The sequence below is a fragment of the Macaca thibetana genome, chromosome 19 (genome assembly GCF_024542745.1).
Source record: "Macaca thibetana thibetana isolate TM-01 chromosome 19, ASM2454274v1, whole genome shotgun sequence".
In the NCBI taxonomy this organism is placed as follows: domain Eukaryota; kingdom Metazoa; phylum Chordata; class Mammalia; order Primates; family Cercopithecidae; genus Macaca; species Macaca thibetana.
Genome location: NC_065596.1, coordinates 30,506,018 through 30,526,432, shown reverse-complemented (window position 1 = coordinate 30,526,432; position 20,415 = coordinate 30,506,018). Strand labels below are relative to the sequence as shown.

Below are 20,415 nucleotides of genomic sequence, written 5' to 3'. Positions count from 1 at the left end.
AGGATCATCCCCTTTATAGATGAGGAAACTAGAACATGGAGGGTAATACCAAAGAAGGATTTAGGGGCGCTGTCGTGGGCGTAGGTTTCCTTGACTGACAATGACCATCAGATGGGAAAAAAAGCTTCCTCCCTGGGATGAAAATTAGAAGTCAAGATAGAAAGAGGCAAATCTGCTAACGAAGGATCCAGTCCCCGCTACCGGTGTGAGCCTCGCGTTGCAGCAAGACGTGAAGGTCAGGGCGGTGGAGGGACCCTAGGGAAAGTAGGTCGGGCAAGGGGCGTGGCTGCTGTGGGAGGAACCCAGGCCCCGCCCCCCTCGAGGGCACGAGTCATTTCCGTCCGCCGAGGAACTGAGCGCCGCCGGCCGTGTTGCAAGCGGGGCGCCTCGGGCAGGACCTCCCTGGTCGGAAGTGGCCGTGAGCCAGAGCAGCGGTCCCGGGTGAGTACAGGGCGGGGCGGGGGCATGTGCGAGGCTATCTGCCTGTGCCTTGGGAAGTGGGGATTCCAACTCGCGGAGGTGGAGCACGCGTCGTCGCCTGGGAAACGGCGCGACCCGCGGCAGGCGAGGGGGTGGGACTTCCGGAGCAGTTAATGATGGGGCAAGTTCTAGTGGAGGTGGGAGGAAGTGGGACTTCCTGTAGCAAACTGGAGCTGTGCGCCACTCAAGCCCGTTTACCTGCTCCCCAGGCTGGCACCCAGGATGGGCGAGGTGGAGGCCCCGGGCCGCTTGTGGCTCGAGAGCCCCCCTGGGGGAGCGCCTCCCATCTTCCTGCCCTCGGACGGGCAAGCCCTGGTCCTGGGCAGGGGACCCCTGACCCAGGTCACGGACCGGAAGTGCTCCAGGACTCAAGGTGGGCGGGGCCTGAGCTGGAGGGGGTGTGGCCTGTTGCAAAGTGAGAACAATCCAGAGGGACGCTTGGCTGCTACGCGGGATTGCGTGGTGCCGGCAGCCCCGAAGTCAGAAGGTGCTCTGTAGGGCGCACAGGAAGAGAAAGTTTGTGCTTGATTTAGAATTAGCTAGATCCTTTGGGGGAGAGGGGATCGAGCCAATTTCGGGAGGATGTTCACTGCGCGGATGATACTCAGGCCATCTGGAAATCCAGAAACAGGCGACGACCCTTGTCAAGAGAAAAATTATCCTATGGAGAAAAATAAATGTCACTAGGTTGGGATGGATGGTAACAGGCCAAGTCCCCGACCTGTATCTAGCCACATTTTTTGTAAAGGAGGAAACCAATTCTATAGAGAAAAGTACTTCCCTGTCCCTTACAAGGAAGGACCAGTGTCAGGCAATCCTAGTGGCACCATCTGGCTACTACATGTCAAGGAGCCAATCCCGTGTAGAAATAAACTGCCTCTGACTCCCTCCGGAATGGATGCTATAGCCTGAAGCAGGCCACACTCCCCAGAAATGAGGGAACCAATCACACAAGGATGCAAATCCTGACTCCATCCCTCCTATCCTCAGTGGAACTGGTCGCAGATCCTGAGACCCGGACAGTGGCAGTGAAACAGGTATCAGTGCCTCTGCAAGGGGCAGCAAGGCCTGGGGATGGGATTTGGGGAGGAATTGCAAGCCATCAGTGAAGTGGTACATTAGGAAAATCTGATTGGGGCCGGGCGTTGTGGCTCAAGCCTGTAATCCCAGCACTTTGGGAGGCCGAGGCGGGCAGATCGCTTGAACCCAGGAGTTCGAGACCAGCCTGAGCGACATGGTGAAACCTGTCTCTATAAAAAATTAGCTGGGATGGTGGCGCGTCCTTGTAGTTCCAGCTAATCGAGAGGATCCCTTGAGCCCAGTAGGTCTAGGGTGCAGTGAGCAGTGATCACCACACTGTACTTCAGCCTGGGTGACAGCGAGAACCTGCCTCAAAAAAGAAAAGGAAAAAATATGGCTAGGAGAGAAGGGGGTGTGTCCAGTAAAGAAAGAAGTGTTGCCTGTTTCAGTGGGGTGGATACCTGTCCAAGCCCTTAGAAATTGGACAAGGGAGGCCAGGCGCGGTGGCTCACGCCTGTAATCCCAGCACTTTGGAAGGCTTAGGCGGGCGAATCACCTGAGATCAGGAGTTTGTGACCAGCCTGGCCAACATGGCGAAAACCCATCTCTACTAAAAATACAAAAATTAGCCGGGCATGGTGGCGGGTGCCTGTAATCCCAGCTACTCGGGTGGCTGAGGCAGGAGAATCGTTTGAACCCGGGAGGCAGAGGTTGCAGTGAGCCGAGATTGCACCACTGCACTCCAGCCTGGGCGACAAAACAAGATTCTGTCTAAAGGGAGGGAGGGAGGGAGGGAGGAAGGAAAGGGAAAGGAAGAAAAGGAAGAAAGGAAGGAAAGGAAGGAAGGAAGGAAAGGAAGGAAGGAAGGAAGGAAAGGAAGGAAGGAAGGAAAGGAAGGAAGGAAGGAAAGGAAGGAAGGAAGGAAGGAAGGAAGGAAGGAAGGAAGGAAGGAAGGAAAGGAAGGAAGGAAAGGAAGGAAGGAAGGAAAGGAAGGAAGGAAGGAAGGAAGGAAGGAAGGAAGGAAGGAAGGAAGGAAGGAAGGAAGGAAGGAAGGAAGGAAGGAAGGAAGGAAGGAAGGAAAGGAAGGAAGGAAGGAAAGGAAGGAAGGAAGGAAAGGAAGGAAGGAAGGAAAGGAAGGAAGGAAGGAAGGAAGGAAAGGAAGGAAGGAAGGAAGGAAAGGAAGGAAGGAAGGAAAGGAAGGGAGGGAAGGGAGGGAGGGAAGGGAGGGAGGGAGGGAAGGAAGGGAGGGAGGGAAGGAAGGGAGGGAGGGAAGGAAGGGAGGGAAGGAAGGAAGGGAGGGAAGGAAGGAAGGGAGGGAAGGAAGGGAAGGAAGGAAGGAAGGAAAGGAAGGAAGGAAGGAAGGAAGGAAGGAAGGAAGGAAGGAAGGAAGGAAGGAATTGGATAAGGCTGAAAACCCTTAACCATTAAGCGGTGAGGCCTAAGGATCTGATTAGTGGTGAAAGGCAGATCTTTCCGCTCGGTAGTTGATTGGAGGAGGCTCCCGGTCGGGGCGGAGCCAGTCTCAGCTCCTCCCTCTTTCTGCAGCTGGGAGTTAACCCCTCAACTGCCGGGATCCAGGAGTTGAAGCCGGGGTTGGAGGGCTCTCTGGGGGTGGGGGACACACTGTATTTGGTCAATGGCCTCCACCCACTGACCCTGCGCTGGGAAGAGATCCGCACACCAGAATCCCAGCCAGATACTCCACCTGGCACCCCTCCGGTGTCCCAAGACGAGAAGAGAGATGCTGAGCCTCCCAAGAAGCGTATGCGGAAGTCAAACCCCGGCTGGGCGAACTTGGAGAAGCTGCTAGTGTTCACCGCAGCTGGGGTGAAACCCCAGGGCAAGGTGAGGACTACGCCGAGGGCTGAGGGAGCCGCCACAGACTGGGACCCAATCCCAGGTTTGTTGTGTGCTCTCTCAACTTCTTTTTAGCCTCTATTTACTTTTCTGAGAAATGGGCCTAATGATAAACGCAGGGTTCGTTGTAAGCAGTGGGGAAAATGATGTATGTCAGCTCCTGCATGTCCCACGGTGACCACCCAGTCATCAGCAATGACCATGACCGTCTCAGTAGGAGCTATTATGATGAGTATTTTTTAGGTCCAGAGAGACTTGAGTTCAAATGCTGTTAACCATCACATTCTGAGTCCCATGTCTCTCGTCTCTACGATGCTGAATCCATAAAAAGCACGTGGCATAGTCCCTGACATGCAGTTAGCACCCAAAGCTTTGCTCCTGTTTTTATTTTCACGATTAGCAGCCCACCAAGGTGGAGAAGGCCAGGGGAGGAAGGAGGCTGGGTAAGACACTAACCCCCATTTTAAAGACTGTAATCCTGGGGCCGGGGTCATAAGGAGGAACAGGAGACAGGAAGGTTAAGATGTCGGGCCACACTCAGAGGCTTCACGGATGCTTGACATGGAGGTGTTCTGTGACTTGCTTTCCCCATCTGTGAGATGGCAGGGTTGGTGTGAGTCAGCCTATGAGTGGAGAGGGTCAGAGGTATCACAGTGCTGCTGTTCCTCTTTCCTTGGTGACACCAGGTGGCTGGCTTTGATCTGGACGGGACCCTCATCACCACACGCTCTGGGAAGGTCTTTCCCACTGGCCCCAGTGACTGGAGGTGATAAGAGGCAAAACAAGGGAGTGAGTGAGGCCTGGAGTCCACCTCTGGCCCCGGGTCACCCCTCCCGCTTCCTACCTGCCCTAGGATCTTGTACCCAGAGATTCCGCGGAAGCTCCGGGAGCTGGAAGCCGAGGGCTACAAGGTATGTGCAGCCGCCTGTCTGCATGGGCGCGTGCAGGTGGCGGTCCGACCTCAGGTCAGACCAAGGTCCTGGTGAGCAGGCGCCTCGTGACACTCTCTGCTCCCCAGCTGGTGATCTTCACCAACCAGATGAGCATCGGGCGCGGGAAGCTGCCAGCCGAAGAGTTCAAGGCCAAGGTGGAGGCTGTGGTGGAGAAGCTGGGGGTCCCCTTCCAGGTATGGCTGGAAGGGAGGCTGGGAGCTATGTGGGGGCACAGAGATCTGGAGAGGGGGCTTCAGACTCCAGGATAAGTGGGGCAGAGGCCTCAGGCGGTGTGATGCTGATAAGAACCCATCATCAGCTACAAATTCTGTAGCTCTGCTTGGCTGGGTGAGGGCTGGGGTAGCATCCAGTAGGTGCTTGAGGAGGAGCTGAGGCTGGTGGCCCCCTCCCATCCACAGGTGCTGGTGGCCACGCACGCAGGCTTGTACCGGAAGCCAGTGACAGGCATGTGGGACCATCTGCAGGAGCAGGTGAGTCTCGCAGTCTGCCCGGCTTCCCTCCTTTTCCTCGCTCCAGCCCCTCACTCCTGGGCTTCCCGCTCTCCGGCCAGGTCCGGGCCTCCTTACTCCTCCTGTCCTCCCTTGGACCTGCCTTCTGTTTTTTTGCTGTCACATCTTAGATGTTGGTTTACGAGACCAATGCTCTTAAACTTTCTAAATCAGAGTAGTAGAGAGAGAAGCTGTTCATTCCTTCTTTCATTCGTTTGTGTGTGCATTTGTTCTGAAGTTTAGCGCGTTCTTGAGCTGAAGATAGCGGTGAGCGGGACAGCCTGCTCCAGCGGGGCCCGCACGGCGAGGGCCATGACTCTGGGCGGATGGGCAGACTGGCGTGTAAAACAGTGGGAGGGAGGGAGGTGGAGAAAGCAGGCATCGTTTCAGCTGTGGTGGGCACGGATGGCCTCTGAGGAGGTGACATCCGAGGAAAAGGCCTAAGACAGAGGAAGGAGGGAGCCACGTGGACACCTGGGGAAAGTGGTTCCCCCCACAGGAGTGACAGCAAGTGCAAAGGCCCTGAGGCAGCCCCTAGCCTGGGCTAGTTAGGGACAGGGAGGCCCATGCGGCTGGCCCTAAGCGAGGGAGGGGAGAGGGCAGGGCCACAGGGAGGGCCCCGCTTTTGCCCTGAGGGAGGGGGAGCCTGGGAGGCACCGCCCCCCAGGAGGCTGGAGCTGAGGCAGAGCGGGCGCCCTCTGGTGGCCGCGTGGGGAACCGGCGGAGGCGGAAGCCGGGAAGCCTGGAGGGAGGGGGCTGCGTGGAGAGACCACAGGGCCAGGAGCACGGTGCAAAGTGGCTGGATGGTGGGGACATGAAAAGTTGGAGGATGAGGCCTGATGCGCGGCATAGACCAGGCGAAGCAGCCCCAGGGACCTGCTACTGCTGCGGCGGGACAGTTATGGGAAGGGCCTCCTCACTGCCATCTCCCGCAGGCCAACGAAGGCGCGCCTATCTCCATCCGGGACAGCATCTTTGTGGGAGGTAAGGGCCTGGAGGCTGCTGAGGGTGGGCTGGGACCCCTCCCTCCGAGCTGGTGGGGACAGTGTGTCCCGTGTGTTCCAGACGCAGCCGGACGCCCGGCCAACTGGGCCCCAGGGCGGAAGAAGAAAGACTTCTCCTGCGCAGATCGCCTGGTGAGGCCCCTGCCCGCTGCCCCGTGCCCGAGCCGGGCCTGTGTCTGATGTCCGTTCTCAACCCCTAGTTTGCCCTCAACCTTGGCCTGCCCTTCGCCACGCCTGAGGAGTTCTTCCTGAAGTGGCCAGCAGCCGGCTTTGAGCTCCCAGCCTTTGACCCGGTGAGGCCCTGGGGTAGGGGTGGGGGTGGGAGCGGGAGGGCTCCCGGAGACGGGGACAGCGTCTCACGCGTGTGCCCCTCCCCTCGCAGAGGACTCTCTCCCGCTCAGGACCTCTCTGCCTCCCCGAGTCCAGGGCCCTCCTGAGCTCCAGCCCGGAGGTGGTTGTCGCCGTGGGATTCCCTGGGGGTGAGTGCCCTGCCCCTGTGCCCTGAGCCCCTCCGGGGTCCTAGGCCACCCACCGACACTGCCCCCCACACAGCCGGGAAGTCCACCTTTCTCAAGAAGCACCTCGTGTCGGCCGGATACGTCCATGTGAACAGGGTATGACTAGGCTTTGGCCGCCCCGAATCTATTCAGTTCCCATCTCCACCGCTCAACTAGTTTGGGGCGGCTTCCCTCCATCACTGCCTCCCCGACCCCGCTCTGGGTCTTCTCTCCCCTCGGGTCTCCGGATCCGTTTGTGACCTCTCGTGTCCCCAGGACACGCTAGGCTCCTGGCAGCGCTGTGTGACCGCGTGTGAGACAGCCCTGAAGCAAGGGAAACGGGTCGCCATCGACAACACAAACCCGGACTCCGCGAGCCGCGCCAGGTAGCGGGGAGCCTGCGATAGGGTGGGCGGGGCCTGCGGCGGGGTGGGCGGGGCCTGCACATCCAGCTCCTTCCCCCACAGGTACGTTCAGTGCGCCCGAGCCGCGGGCTTTCCCTGCCGCTGCTTCCTCTTCACCGCCACTCTGGAGCAGGCGCGCCACAACAACCGGGTGAGCCCGCTAGGCCCGGTCACCCCCCGGGGATGCACCCCGACCCCCCTCCTCACCCCCAGGTGCCCCCTCCCTCCCCTGACCCCTGGGCCTTTCGCCCCTTCTGATATCCCCACAGTTTCGAGAGATGACGGACTCCTCTCATATCCCCGTATCAGACATGGTCATGTATGGCTACAGGTACTGTTGGGGACGGCAGGGGGGAGGGGCGCTGGCTGGGCCACATGAGCCAGGCTGTCCCTCACTGTTCCCACCACTGCCAGGAAGCAGTTCGAGGCCCCGACGCTGGCCGAAGGCTTCTCTGCCATCCTGGAGATCCCGTTCCGGCTGTGCCTGGAGCCGAGGCTGGAGCGGCTGTACTGCCAGTTCTCCGAGGGCTGAGCCCCGCCCAGCTCCCCTCCACAATAAATGTTGTTTCTCCTTGAGCTTGGCCGGCATTTTGCTGGGAGGAGGGGCTCCAGGCCTGGCAGTTTTTTACATGGATGGAGGCTTTAGGGACATTTTCCGGTAATAGAAGGTGGGGTCTTACAGAAGGGATTCCAGCTTTGCTGGGACCTGGCATGGGCATGTTAGACATTAGCCGGGGAACGCACAGGGCAGGGCGCTGCCTGACTGCCTGAGAGCCAGCTGGTGAGCCCACAAGCCCCAACCCAGGGGCTCGCTCAAGGCCAGGTGTGACCCCTGAACTTGAACCCAGGGCCTGTGGATCTGGAGATTGCTGGGGAAGAGGGTGTGGGCAGCCGAGAGCCAGTGAGTTTGCAGGCTGTCCAGGCCTGCTGGGCCACCTTATGGCTAGGGGGCTGCCAGGCATGGGGCAGTGAGTAGAGGGGGCAGGCAGGTTTTTAAAAGGCTTTATTAGGGAAACGTAGAGGGATGGGGACCATCCTTGGAGGCCTCAGGACACCATCCTCCATGTTGCTGGGCAGTTGAAGTCCCCAGGGGCCCCTGTTCAGAAGCATGTCACCTGGGGGCAGGGGTGCAGTGGGGGCTGCTGGCCACAAGCTCCCAAGCACTGACCCACATCCCTGTGGGCAGAGGCCCGGCCCCACCCAGGCCTGGACACTGCACCTCCCATGGCCCTGCAGCCGGGATACAGTTTCCCAGATAGCCTAGGACTGCCAGGACTGCCGTCTCTCCCTCTGCTCGCCCCAAGGCCAAGGTTGCCCTGCTTCTTTCCCAACCGCACCCACGCCCCCCCCCCCATGCCCTAGGGTCCCTCCTGTACATGACAGGGTCACCACTCACCAGTCTCTGCCGGGGCCTCATCTGTGACTCTGGAGGGGCCCAGCCCGGGGTGGCCACTACCCCCCCATCTGTGGGAGGAATCAGAGGCCAGTGGTGAGCAGGCAGGAGGGGTGGGGGGGAGGCTGAGCAGCCCTGGGGCCCGGCTGCCTCACCCCTCGTTGCTGCTGCTCCTGCTCCAGGTTCCGCTGCAGGACCTGCTGCTGGTTGGCAATGACACGCCGGATGCCGTTGACAAAGTTGCCCTGGTCGTGGGGGATGAGGCCGATGAAGATTTTCTTCTCCGAAGAATACAGGAGCATAAGCACACGGATTTCACATGATGCTTTGTAGGAAAAGTGCACGCAGCCAGCCTGGTGGGCACAGGGCGTGGTGTCAGTAGACAGCACAACAGGGACTCAGGCCGCAAGGACGAGCATCCCTCCAACCACGGCACCACGCCGTGGGCTCCATGAGCCAGACACAGCCTAACTGCTCTGTCCTCACACCTCCCCACCCGTCCCGGAGGTGGGCCCCCTTATTAGGATGACACAGTGGCCAAGAGCAATGGGTGGGTCAAAGGCCAACAGGCTCTTTTGGGAAGGGCCCAAGAACTTGCATTTCAGAGCTCCTGGGCAGGCCAGGCTGTGTCTGGGGCCAGTTCACCACAGCCGCCTGAGCCAACTGGTCATGGCTTCAACTCCGGAACCCAAGGGATCGGCAGCAGCTGGCCCAGCACAGGTGAGGGCTGAGGTACATGGAGTCTTTATGCACTTCCCTGAGGAAACTATTTGTGTGTGTGTGTGAGACTGTTTCACTCCTGTTGCCCAGGCTGGAGTGCAATGGCGTGATCTCAGCTCACTGCAACCTCCACCTCCTGGATTCAAGCCATTCTTGTGACTCAGCCTCCGGAGTAGCCATCATGGCCAGCTAATTTTTGTATTTTTAATAAAGACAGGGTTTCACCACGTTGGCCAGGCTGGTCTCGAACTCCCGACCTCAGGTGATCCACCCTCCTCGGCCTCCCAAAGTGCTGGGATTACAGACATGAGTCACCGCGCCTGGCCTGAGGGAACTCTTGCAATTGCTTTAATGTAAAAGCATCTACACCCAGGCCCCGTCACCCACCAACAGCTTTGTGGACAGTTTACTCAGACTAAGGCGAAGGTAATTTTAAGGTAGTTTCGGGACAGATGTTACCCAAGTATGGCCCAGCTGGAAGGTGGACACCAGGGGAGAGGGCGCAGAAGCACCAAAGTCCAACCCTCCCCACCTCACAGATGGAGAAACTGAGCCCCAGAGAGAGAAGACTCAGCCGAGACTCCCCCAGATAAGATGATCACCAGATACTCTGGGACCTTGCTGGGGACAGACAGCCCTCCCTGCCCAGCAATGGGCCTTTGGGATGTGGCACAAGCTCCCGGGAAACCTGGAGTGACAAGGGCACCTGTCCCGGGGGAGCGGAGAGCACGGAGTTGGTGCTTTGGGACATCAGCACCTGGTGCTGAGTCAGTCCTGATGTGGCAGAGGAGCGGCAGGCCCCTGCATAACCGGGGTCAGTGCCCCCATCCAGTGCCGTGGGGACAGCACAGAGCCCTCAGGAGCCACGCCCACACTAGCCACCCTCTCTCCCCAGCTGTCCAGGACATGGTGCTCTGCTCCTCTCCCATGTGCACCCCCTGTGAGCGGTCCTGCCTCGCTCTACCCTGGCTCCCTCTGCCCTGGCCGGCCCCTCCCCAGCGTTTGCCGGCGCCACTCACGAAGCCGTTGTCCATGATCCGGCACAGGCTCTTCAGTGTCTCCAGGTCCTTGGTGAAGTGGAACTGGACCAGGCGCGAGTTCCGAAACAGCGGCACCAAGGTGGTCTGCGGGGAAGCGAGGGGACCCCCGGTTCTGGCTTCTCAAACCACGGCCTCCTGCTCCCAGCCTGCTGAGTCCCCCAGGCCCAGGACCAAACTGAGGCTCCCCTGTCCTCCTTACCTCAGGAAACTGTCATCTCCACCCGTCAACCAACCTAATCCTGGAGTGCTGTGGAAGCCGCTCTCAGACCCCTTGGCAGCTCCCCAGGTCCAGATCGAGGCTGCCCCTGCCCCGCTCAGTCCCTGCACAGCCACCGGCTGGGTGCCTGGGACCCCTCGGAACCAGGCCTGAGGACCTACCCACTGCCCCTGCTTCAGCACCCTCAGCTCCACTCCCTCACGGCCAGCTCAGGCCACCCAGGGAGGAGCTCTTGCCCCCAGTCCCGCCCTCTGGAATGGCTACTGCTTGCAGGCTTGACAGCCCGGCCCCAGCCCCTCACCAGCAGCTGCTGCGGGATGAGCTGCATGTACAGCTTCCTTGGCCACTGCTCGGTCCTCCTGTGGGGCACGAGGGGACGAGGGTCAGGAGGCCCCAGCTCCCCTGGATGCTGCCACCGCCCCCAGCCCGGCACTCACAGGATCTCCCCCTGGTTCACGTAGACGTGGGACGGCAGCCACCTCTTGGACCGACTGTTGGGCTCAGGCCTGGGCTTTTAGGGGAGAGATAAAGAGGAGCCCTCAGGGCTGGAGACCCCCAACCCCAGTGTCCCCTCCCAGCCACAGTCCGTGAGGATCTGGGGGTCCCAGGTCCCCGGGCTGCCGAGGGCTCACCTCCTGCCACTCCATGACGCCGCTCCATGCCAGAAACTTGTTGTTGACGATCTGGACTGGGCCTGAGTTGACACCACCAGGTCCCACTGCCTGTTGGAAGGAAGGGGGTGGGAAGAAAGGGCCCTGGGTCCTGGGAAACCTGTCTGTCCTGGGGTCCGCCATCCCTCCCTCCGAGTCTTGGCCTGTCGACCCCAGCTGGGTCCATTCTCTAGCCCCAGGGGAACAGGCCCTGCCCCCTCACCTGCTCACAGCCCCCCACGGCTCCCCAGTGGCCTGAGACAGATCCTGGCCCTCACCTGGTGCACAGGACCTGCAGAGTCTGCCTCAACTGGCAAGGCATGACCAGGACACGTGGTCACCGGGCAGGGCCTTCCAGCCTCACGATGATTCCAACCCCTGCCCAGCTCCCCACTCCACTGGCTTCCCCACCGCTGCGCCAAGACCCACCCTCCGGCCCTTCAGAGCCACCTGGTGGCCGCTTTTCCGTGGAGCCCTGATGGGAACCCGCCCAGCCTCCTCTGGGCTCCCCTGCGGCTCCTTGCTCCAGTCATCGCATCACACTCCGCCCACACCAAGTCTGGCTGCCCATCCAGGGCGGTGGGGCCTAACTCCACTCTGTCCTCAGAGGGGCTGTGCTCGGCGGCACACCTGCTTGCGGGTGGTGATGACCTGCCGGATGGCGCTGACAAAGCCGCTCTGGTCGTAGGGGATGAGGCCCATGAAGATCTTCTTCTTGGATGAGTACAGGAGCATGAGCACGCGCACCTCACAGGGCGAGATGTGGGGGAACAGCATGCAACCCGCCTGTGGGGGCCGCGGGTCAGGACCCCGTGGGCACTGCCCGGGGCCGCCATGCCCCCACCACCCTGGACTGCCCCACCTGTAGGGGACGAAGGAAGGTCATTGGTGGACAGAGGCCCCCACAGTCAAGGCCACAGCCATAGGTGAGGGGCCTCTGAGAGCCCGTGCAGCACCCATTGGCATCCTCCGACCCTGCCATGGCTGAGGTTGGAGTGTGGCGCCCGGCACCCAGGCTGTGGTGAGAACGCCGAGAAGGCATCACCTCCCGCCCACATCGTCCCCTGCCGCCAGCCTTCCTGCCTGCCTGATGGGGTGACCTGGCCTGGGGGTTAAGAGCACAGGCAGCACCCCACCGCTCTGCTGCCTCCTAGCTGTGTGACCTAACACCAGCCACCTCCTGTTTCTGGGCCTCCATTTCATCATCTGTAAAACGGGGTAATAGTGCACACACTTGGTGTCACATAAAGGCTCAACAGATAAAGTACTGGTACCTCTTGAATGGGGCATGGGAGAACTAAGCCTGACAGATGTGCCTGGCTGTGGTGTCTGAAGTGGTGGGCCCGTTCCAGAACCCCATGTCCCCTCCCCACACTGGGCCACCCTCCACAGTGCTGTACCCTACACACTGCCAGCCTAACCTTTCGACCTCGGTGTCAGCCCAGGGATCACCTGGCTCAGGGCCCTGTCCCTGGCCTCCCTGGAGCCACGCACAGTCACCCTCCCAGGGCCATGCCTGGGGGGCGAATGCAGATGCCCACCTTCCCTACAGACTGGGTACTCGGGCCCGGACATGGCAGGCCCTCAACAAGCAGTGCTGGGTGAAGGGGGACAGGTCAGCTAAGAGACCTCATGCCAGGCACAAGCCCTGGTCTGCCCCTGGTGCTCTGAGGGAGAAGGGAGGCCAAGGCGGAACCCAGTGCGCCTCAGAGCGGCAGCTGGAACCGGGTAGAGGCAGACCGTCCCAAAGGGGAACAGGGACTAAGAATGTCCCAGAGCCAGGTCCTCTGGGCAGAGGACTCGCTCCCACCCCATCCCTGCCTCCTCTCCAGCACCTGCCGTCTTTCACAGTCCCATCCCCCTTGCTGACCTGCCCTGCCCCAGAATCCCAGTCACCTGAACAGCCTCCCCAGCTAGGTTCACTGAGCACTCACTAGGTACTAAAGTCACCATCTCAAGCGCTCTACACAAACTCCCTCCCTCCAGCCTCCCAGTGGCCCTAGGAAGCACAGCTCCTGTTAGCCCATTTTACAGACCAGAATACCAAGCCACGATGCGCCACTCCCCCCTGGCTCTTATGTCTAGCACACCCATTTACCAGGTTCCTGCCATACGCTGTGTGTCCCCGACAGGCTCCTGGCCCCGGTCCCTCTGTGCACTCACACCCCAAGGGCCACCTCAGAGGTGGGCACAGATGCAGGAACTGGAGACCTCTCAGGCTGAGTTCCTTCACCCTGTGCTCTATGGAGGGTGCCTGGGGTCAGTCATTTCCAGACAGGGTCTGAGAGGCCACGAGGGCTACCGTCGACCCCAGGGGAGACTCGCAGCCCCCGCCTGGGCTGTGAGCAGGGCGCTGCCTCCAGCCGTACTTGTCAGCACAGTGCTACAAGGGAGCCGCCCCCTGCCCCCCTCACGCACCCGAGCCCACCCCACTCACAAAGCCGTTGCCCATGATGCGGCAGAGTCCCTTGAGCGAGTCGCAGTCTCTGTTGGTGAAGTGGAACTGTGCCAACTGGGAGTTCCGGAACAGGGGCCCCAGAGTGGTCTGGGGGGGACAGGGTACAGACAGCTGCGTCAGCCAGGCATGGGGGTGCTCAGAGTGGGTGGGGCGGGCGGGGCGGGTCTCACCAGCAGCTGCTGCGGAATCAGCTGCATGATCAGCTTCTGCGGCCACTGGTCGGTCTCCCTATGGGAAAGAGCCGGTCAGAAAGGGCTGCCCTGATCCCCATGGCCACAGCCACTGCCCCTGCCACCGCCCCGGCACTCACAGGTTCTCGCCTTGGTTCACATAGGCTTGGCAGGGCAGGGTCCGCTTCAGCTTTGCAGTGGAGTCAGAGTAGGGTCTGCGCTTCTGTGGGGGCAGGAGGGCGTCACTGTGCACAGCCTAGATGCCCCAGCCTGGCCCCGCGGGGACAAGACAAGACCCTGGAGACCAGCTGCAGCCCCACAGGGACTCACCTCCTGCCACTCAAGGACGCCGCTCCAGGCCAACAGCTTGTTGCTGAGTCGGTGCTCGCTCACGGCCAGACCCCCGAGGGTGAGCCCAGGTGAGGAGGGACTGATGGGACCCAGCGCCCCGAAGACCCGAGCACCTTCCTGCAGTGGAGTGGGGGGTAGGTGGGAAACTGAGGCTGGGGCCTGCAAGGACAGGCAGTCCCCACATACCCCAGAGGGGATGTCCCAATATCCGGACCCAAATCCCCTGCTGGAAGCCCACCAGGCCATGTCCAAACTTCTCTGCTCACCCCTCAGGACCCCAACACGCTGGTCCTCATGTCCTTTCCCACTGCCCCCCCTCAGGACCCTTCCTTCCCAGAGCCTGCTGTCACCTTGACACTGGCCCAGCAGAGTCCTGAAGCCTTCAGCCAGCCCCACCTCCAGCCTTTGCCCCAGCTGTGTGCCTGATCGATTCCTTGAGACCCAAGTTAGAAGCCGGCTGTGGGGGACTTTCCATGTGCCCCAGGCTGGGCCCAGGGCTTCCTTGCAGCCTCCGCAGACACAAGCCGGCCTGTGCTGTGTCTGTCCCGCAACTAGCCTGCCCTGTCTGAAACTCTCCTAAGGCTCCTAGTCACTCCAAAGTTCAACTCCTCCCTCTAGCTGCCAGTGCCCCCCTCTCTGGCCTTATCAGTCTGACCCCAGGGAGACAGGAAGGAGGTGACAAGAAACACAGAGGGGACTGAACCATCTAGGAGAAAGACAGCGAGGAGAAGGGGGAAACATGTGGAAGAGAGCTGGGACACCACCCCCTGGAGGAGCCTCACAGACCAAAACACGTAGAACACCAGGAGAAGCGTCTAGCAATAAAGCCAAGCAAAGCCGCAGATACTACTCACAGGGCACTCTCCCATTATTTTATTTTTTATTACTATTACTTTTTTGAGACAGAGTCTCACTCTTGTTTCCCAGGCTGGAGTGCAGTGGCGCGATCTCGGCTCACTGCAACCTCGCTCACTGCAAGACGCGCCATCATGCCCAGCTAATTTTTTTTTTTTTTTTTTTTTTTTTTTTTTTTTTTAGTAGAGACGGGGTTTCACCATGTTGGCCAGGCTGGTCTTGAACTCCTGACCTCAAGTGATCCGCCCACCTTGGCCTCCCAAAGTGCTGGGATTACAGGCGTGGGTCACCGCACCTGGCCTCACTTATTATTATTATTATTTTATTTTATTTTATTTTTTTTTGAGACGGAGTCTCACGCTGTTGCCCAGGCTGGAGTGCAGTGGCGTGATCTCGGCTCACTGCAAGCTCCGCCTCCCGGGTTCCCGCCATTCTCCTGCCTCAGCCTCCTGAGTAGCTGGGACTACAGGCGCCCGCCACCGCGCCCTGCTAATTTTTTGTATTTTTAGTAGAGACGGGGTTTCACCGTGGTCTCGATCTCCTGACCTTGTGATCCGCCCGCCTCGGCCTCCCAAAGTGCTGGGATTACAGGCTTGAGCCACCGCGCCCGGCCAGTTATTATTTTTTAAAACCAGAAACATCTCAAAGCAAACAAGGGAAAGCTTCGAAAACAGCCTGGCAGCAGGAAACCCTCGAGAGTCTCCCCATAGTAGGCTCCTCCAGGCAGGGGAAACAAATTATAAGGGTGATTTCTTTTTGTCTTATTACAAACAGGTATTTTCCAGATTTTCTATGAAGCACAACGAGATCTTTCCTTCCAGAATACTAGCAAACAAAAAATCTTACTTTGTGAGCGCTTAAAAAGAGACACCTGAACAAACTTGCTCTCCACCCTTGCAGGTGATTCTGACTTCTGGGCAATCATCAAAAGATCAGAAAAAACACCTGAGTATCTTGGCGTTAGAATGAGCTGGACAGAGAGTGGATGTTGCCCCGGGGGCTTCAGGCACCATACGGGACATCCAGCATCTGAGAAGATGTATTAAAACGCACAGCTGGAGGTGGCTTTAGAGATGAGGGTACACTTGCAACATACAAGTTGTTTATGGCGCTGGGACCTGGGATATCTAGACTGCATACACAAGTCCGCATATACAGTGACACTTATGCATTTACTGCCACAAAGATGGGTAAAAATCAGGCAAACGCACTTAAGGGCCCAAGCGACATACTTAATGTCTGCTTGTTTAGGAGGGCAGGTTGACTCAGGACTTCAAAAGATGCTGGGATCTGGAGCCATAGTAAAGAGCAGGCATGCATGCCTAAAACCCAGGGATACCTTCCACAGCAGGAGCAGCATATCAAGATGGGACGATCACATTTAAAAACGACGGGTAAGGTGCAACCTAAAGGAAATCTCACATCTTGGCAAGTGTGTGCAAAACTGTGCGCGCCTGACATCCCTACTGCACAGGGAAGCCCATCTAGTACCTACACTGAGGTTTAAAGCCTTGGGCTGCATGTCTGAGGGCCCGGAAAGCACTTTTGAACGACTAGATGCGAATGCTGCTGGAAGGGGCAAAGACAGTGGAGTGAAGGGATACGTTTAAGTTCTGGGAGGTGATCTGAGTCTGGGTATCCATGTTTATGACCCCAGGAAGCCTGTTTTAAGGTTTCAGTAGGGCTGCCACAGCTCTGTGCCATCCACACCGCTGGGGAATGTATTTAAAAAGCGGACTGGAGCGCGAACCCAAGGGATATCTCACATTGGGGCAAGCGTGTGCACGGTGCAAAGTCGCGATGTGCAGTTTTACAGCCCCAGGTAAACCTTACTAAGGGTTTCTGAAAAGCATGTGCGTCTTTTGGGTCCGGGAAAGCCTGTGCAGCCCAAAGTACCTGCGAAGCTGAATGTTTACGTTTAAGGTCTGGGCTCACGGCAGTCCATCAAAGCATCCCACATCTGGGCGCGGGCGCACATTCTAGGTGCGCACTCCACCGGCACAGCGCGGGCCCCAGGGAGAACGCCCACGGGTGCGACATCTGGGGGCGCTGGTACAAAGCGCGGGCCCCTCCCTCGCCGCTGTCCCCCAACCCCCGCCCCCATTTCCAGGTTTCCTGCCCGGAGAGAGCAACTTTCCAATCGGGAAAAACAAACGCGCGTGCTGCCGCCTGTCCGCCGCCCCCCACCCGCGTTTAAATCCGGCCGCAGAGTCAGCAGTAATTTGAGCCCGCCCCGCCCCCGTCCCCCACCCCCCCACCCCGGCCCGAACGCGCAACAAAGGGGAGAGCGCGGCGCGAACCACCGGGGGCTCCACGGGGGAACCCGGCCCCAGGCGGCACCACCCTTCGGGCCACAGGGGACATCCCGGAGCGGCGGGGGCCGCGGACAAAGGCGTGAGCCCGGGGTAGGGGCTGGGGGGGCGGGGCCGTGGAAGGCTCTGGAAAAAGGGCGGGGGGCTCACCATGGGAGGGGCCGAGCGGGCCCGGATCCGCGGAGGCTGCGGGCCTCGGGGGCTGGCCGGCCAGGAGCGCGAGCGGACAGCGCGCGCTACGAGGGGCCGCGGGGGGCGGCCGCGACCCCCGAGGGGGCCCCCGGCGCCGGAGCGGTACGGGGCACGGCGCGGACGGACCATGGCGGGCGCGGGCCGAGCGGGCGGGGAGCTGCCGCGGGCCACAAGGGGGGCTGCAGGCTCCACCGACTGAGGAGCGCGGGCGCGCGGCTTCGGGGGAGACGGGCTGAGCCGCACCAAGCTCGGTGGACGCGCCGCCGGAGTGGGGTCGCGGCGGCCGAACCACTGAGGCGAGTGGGGGAGCCCGGCGCGTATCAAGCGCGTCCGAGGGGGCGTGGCCGGAGCGTACCAAGGCGGCGCGGGGGAGCGGGGCCCTGGCGGGAGCGGAGTGTGGGCTCGGCGGTCGGGCGGGCAGCTCCGGCGCGGGGGAGGGCCTGGGAAGACGCGCGAGCAACAACTTCAGGGGGCGTGGCGGGAGCGGGATTCCCTACCAAACGGGGTGGCAGAAGAACGAAGGCGACACCAAGCTGGCCCCTTGCCGGGGTCGGGACGGCGGGAGACCTCATCCGGAGCCCGGGACCCGCAGAGCCGGGAGACCGCGCCAAAAGACATAAGGGAAGAGATGAGGACAGAATAATGGGCCTGGGGACAAGGGAACCCACTAAAAGGGAACCCACTGAGAGTACGGATTGCACCCGAGCTGAAGGGAGAGCTGAAGGTTTGCAGGCGGTGACGTGGCGAGGTGGGCAGGGGACTCCAACTCCCAGCGGCCCCCGCGCGGCTTGGCGGGGGGGCAGCGGTCCACGGAGGCTCCGCCCATTAGTCCCAGCACCCAGGTTCCGCCCGCCGTCCCTGGCTACTCCAAGCCACTCGCCTCGCTCCCCGGCCTTCCGTGGATTCGCTCATTCGCTCTGCTCAAATGAAATGACTGCGTAGCCGCTTACTAGTTGTTGTATAAGATTTTTCCCTCGATTTTTGTTCCTTCAACGTGGGTAACATCTAACCCTAGAGTGGTTATGTGGATCAGATGCTTGACGCAGCCACTACTCAAAGGTTAGATTTTCTTAACAACAAAAATCTGTTACGAGTACCCTGTCCGGTTCTGTGCACGGCAACGACCGAATCAGACCAGGTCCCTCACAGACCCCACGGTCCACTGGGGAGAGGCATAATCACAGGCTGTGCTAAGTGTTAACTAGCACATATCCACAGGGCGATGGGATATGACCATAGGGAGGTAAAGTTAGCAAGCAAGGGAAGTCAAGAAAGTGACCTGTGAGCAACCTGCCATTCCAGATGGCTGGAAAAGTGTGCCAAGAGGACAGAACAGCAAAGACAAATCCTGAAAGTAGAAGGAATAAAAGGGAGCCAGTGTGGGTGGAGCCGAGTGAAGGTAGACAGGAGAAATAGACACAGCTGTAGGAGGTTAGAGAGGGAATCCCTACTTCTGTTTGGGATATTGACTAAACAATGTAGGTAGATTTTGATGTCATAGCCTGCAGAGAGAAATTCGGGAGTCATCAGTATTTGAATGGAGACTGGATAAGATCCCAAAGAGATTGGGACACTCATCCCTTTAACAGTCACGACAATGAGAAGCAACCAGCAAAGGACACCGAGGAGTGGCCAGTGAAATGGCAGAAGAACCTGTAGGCCCGTCCATGTTTCCCTGCCCCCACTAAGCCTCCTGCCCAGGGGATTCCCAGGGCTGACTGGAGCCCAGCCTTAAGCCCCAAATCCAACCTGGATTGTGGCCAAACAGAATCAGTGCTCCCTGGACACAAACTGCAAGTTAGTTATCAACAGGTACCTCCAATGCCCTGTCAATCACCCATGTGAGGACAACCTGGCAGCAGGAAGGAGAAAACCCAGACAGGAGCTTCTTTAATCTTCCTGAATCTTTACTTCTCCCCATTCTTGTTGGTCCAAACCATCGAGATCTCTTGCCTGGGTGACGCCTCCTAACTCTTGCTGCCTTCTCTGTCACTGCAATAATCAAAACCATCCAACGGCTTCCCATCCCAATCCCCTTAGAATTAAATCCAAACTTGGTACTGTGGACCCTGCTGCTGCCCCCCCAAAAAACTCTTTCCCATCCTTCCTGTTCTCTACCTAGTTAATGCCTTCCCATCCCTCAGAACCCACCAGGACATGCATGAGTTTGAATGCCCTGAATTGTATAAGCATGGAGAAAGGTATATGAGGGTGTACTCCAGAGTGAGCAAATTGGGAACTCATGTCAGAAAGTGAAATGAAAATGTAGGCTGAAATTCTATCAGTAATACTGCAACAAAACTCTCTGAAACCATCTCACTCAGTCCACCAACTTGAAAGACGCTTTCCTTTTCATCTGTGAAGCCCGCTGCCGGGGCTAGCAGGCTACTATTATGACTAAGCAATTCCACTTCCATCTCTCAAGCTGCTTACTTCCTGAAAGGTAGCTGTTTGATCCAAACCTGTTTATGCCAGAAGTTCTTTAATTTACAATCCAAATAATGAAATTAATGTAAGAGAGTTGTTTATATACAAACCAGATTGCTTGCTTTGGAAAGACTAAAAGGGAGTTGTTAAAAGAAAAACATCAAGCCTGGTGGCTCACACCTGTAATTCTGCACTTTGGGAAGCCGAGGTGGGTGGATCACTTCAGGTCAGGAGTTCAAGACCAGTCTGGCCAACATGGTGAAACACAGTCTCCACTAAAAATACAAAAATTAACCTGGCATGGTGGTGTGTGCCTGTAGTCCCAGCTACTCTGGAGGCTAAGGCAGGAGAATCGCTTGAACCCAGGGGACGGAGGTTGCAGTGAGTCGAGATCTCACCACTGCAACTCCAGCCTGGGTAACAAAGCAAGACTCCATCTCTAAAAATAAAAAATAAAAAAAATGCTGCCAGTTTAGGTACAAGTAAAGCAACTGTAATTTATTTAATGAAAAAGCTCATAAAAACCTAGGAAGATTCAGCCCCCAGTTTGTTTCATAAACGTCTTTAGGTTCTCAAGCCACTTAAAAAAAAAAAAAAAAAAAAAAAAAAACTTGGCCGGGCGCGGTGGCTCACACCTGTAATCCCAGCACTTTGGGAGGCTGAGGCGGGTGGATCACGAGGCTCAGGAGATCGAGACCATCCTGGCTAACATGGTGAAACCCCGTCTCTACTAAACATAAAAAAGAAATTAGCTGGGCATGGTGGCAGGCGCCTGTAGTCCCAGCTACTCGGGAGGCTGAGGCAGGAGAATGGCGTGAACCCGGGAGGCAGAGGTTGCAGCGCGCCGAGATCGTGCCACTGCACTCCAGCCTGGGCGACAGAGCGAGACTCCGTCTCATAAAAAAAATAAAAAAAAAAACTTAAAAT

At 58.7% G+C, this 20,415-nt stretch overlaps 3 protein-coding genes across 5 annotated transcripts; 2 read left to right on the top strand and 1 right to left on the bottom strand.

The window, feature by feature from the left end:
* Positions 1-314: 314 nt before the first annotated feature.
* Positions 315-7,598, top strand: PNKP (polynucleotide kinase 3'-phosphatase). 2 transcript variants are annotated; one of them, XM_050771501.1, is made up of 17 exons: positions 315-441; positions 690-853; positions 1,471-1,517; positions 3,046-3,345; positions 4,044-4,123; positions 4,211-4,268; positions 4,376-4,483; positions 4,709-4,780; positions 5,734-5,782; positions 5,864-5,934; positions 6,003-6,095; positions 6,185-6,281; positions 6,355-6,416; positions 6,576-6,685; positions 6,767-6,854; positions 6,973-7,034; positions 7,122-7,598. In XM_050771501.1, exons 2-17 carry the CDS (start codon positions 703-705, stop codon positions 7,363-7,365), a joined length of 1,692 nt encoding a protein of 563 aa, XP_050627458.1. In that variant the 5' UTR covers positions 315-441; positions 690-702; the 3' UTR covers positions 7,366-7,598. The 2 variants fall into 2 exon arrangements, with proteins under 2 accessions (XP_050627458.1, XP_050627459.1); XM_050771502.1 differs by having other exon boundaries at positions 7,118-7,279.
* Positions 7,599-7,689: 91 nt separating this feature from the next.
* Positions 7,690-17,387, bottom strand: PTOV1 (PTOV1 extended AT-hook containing adaptor protein). Of its 2 annotated transcripts, none has more exons than XM_050771533.1 (13): positions 17,020-17,387; positions 13,682-13,819; positions 13,492-13,574; positions 13,352-13,409; positions 13,161-13,268; positions 11,354-11,509; positions 10,706-10,795; positions 10,511-10,584; positions 10,375-10,432; positions 9,836-9,940; positions 8,252-8,449; positions 8,100-8,167; positions 7,690-7,818 (listed from the first exon to the last, which is right to left on the bottom strand). In XM_050771533.1, the coding sequence occupies exons 1-12, from the start codon at positions 17,188-17,190 to the stop codon at positions 8,156-8,158; spliced, it is 1,251 nt and encodes a 416-aa protein (XP_050627490.1). In that variant the 5' UTR covers positions 17,191-17,387; the 3' UTR covers positions 7,690-7,818; positions 8,100-8,155. The 2 variants fall into 2 exon arrangements, with proteins under 2 accessions (XP_050627490.1, XP_050627491.1); XM_050771534.1 differs by having other exon boundaries at positions 7,690-7,799.
* Positions 17,189-19,145, top strand: LOC126941674 (uncharacterized). Its single transcript, XM_050768343.1, has 2 exons — positions 17,189-17,223; positions 17,265-19,145. The coding sequence occupies exons 1-2, from the start codon at positions 17,189-17,191 to the stop codon at positions 18,001-18,003; spliced, it is 774 nt and encodes a 257-aa protein (XP_050624300.1). The 3' UTR covers positions 18,004-19,145.
* The last annotated feature ends 1,270 nt before the right edge of the window (positions 19,146-20,415 follow it).

What these genes read in the sequence shown, in the direction of transcription:
- PNKP (XM_050771501.1), top strand. Translation starts at nt 703, where the DNA reads ATGGGCGAGGTGGAGGCCCCGGGCCGCTTGTGGCTCGAGAGCCCCCCT. An exon ending in TCTCCTGCGCAGATCGCCTG is followed by an intron (nt 5,935 to 6,002) that starts GTGAGGCCCCTG and finishes CTCAACCCCTAG; the next exon opens with TTTGCCCTCAACCTTGGCCT. An exon ending in GACTCCGCGAGCCGCGCCAG is followed by an intron (nt 6,686 to 6,766) that starts GTAGCGGGGAGC and finishes CTTCCCCCACAG; the next exon opens with GTACGTTCAGTGCGCCCGAG.
- LOC126941674 (XM_050768343.1), top strand. Translation starts at nt 17,189, where the DNA reads ATGGCGGGCGCGGGCCGAGCGGGCGGGGAGCTGCC. An exon ending in CGAGCGGGCGGGGAGCTGCC is followed by an intron (nt 17,224 to 17,264) that starts GCGGGCCACAAG and finishes CCGACTGAGGAG; the next exon opens with CGCGGGCGCGCGGCTTCGGG.
- PTOV1 (XM_050771533.1), bottom strand. Translation starts at nt 17,190, where the DNA reads ATGGTCCGTCCGCGCCGTGCCCCGTACCGCTCCGGCGCCGGGGGCCCC. An exon ending in TGATTCCGCAGCAGCTGCTG is followed by an intron (nt 13,269 to 13,351) that starts GTGAGACCCGCC and finishes TGTCCCCCCCAG; the next exon opens with ACCACTCTGGGGCCCCTGTT. An exon ending in GTGAACCAGGGGGAGATCCT is followed by an intron (nt 10,433 to 10,510) that starts GTGAGTGCCGGG and finishes CGTGCCCCACAG; the next exon opens with GAGGACCGAGCAGTGGCCAA.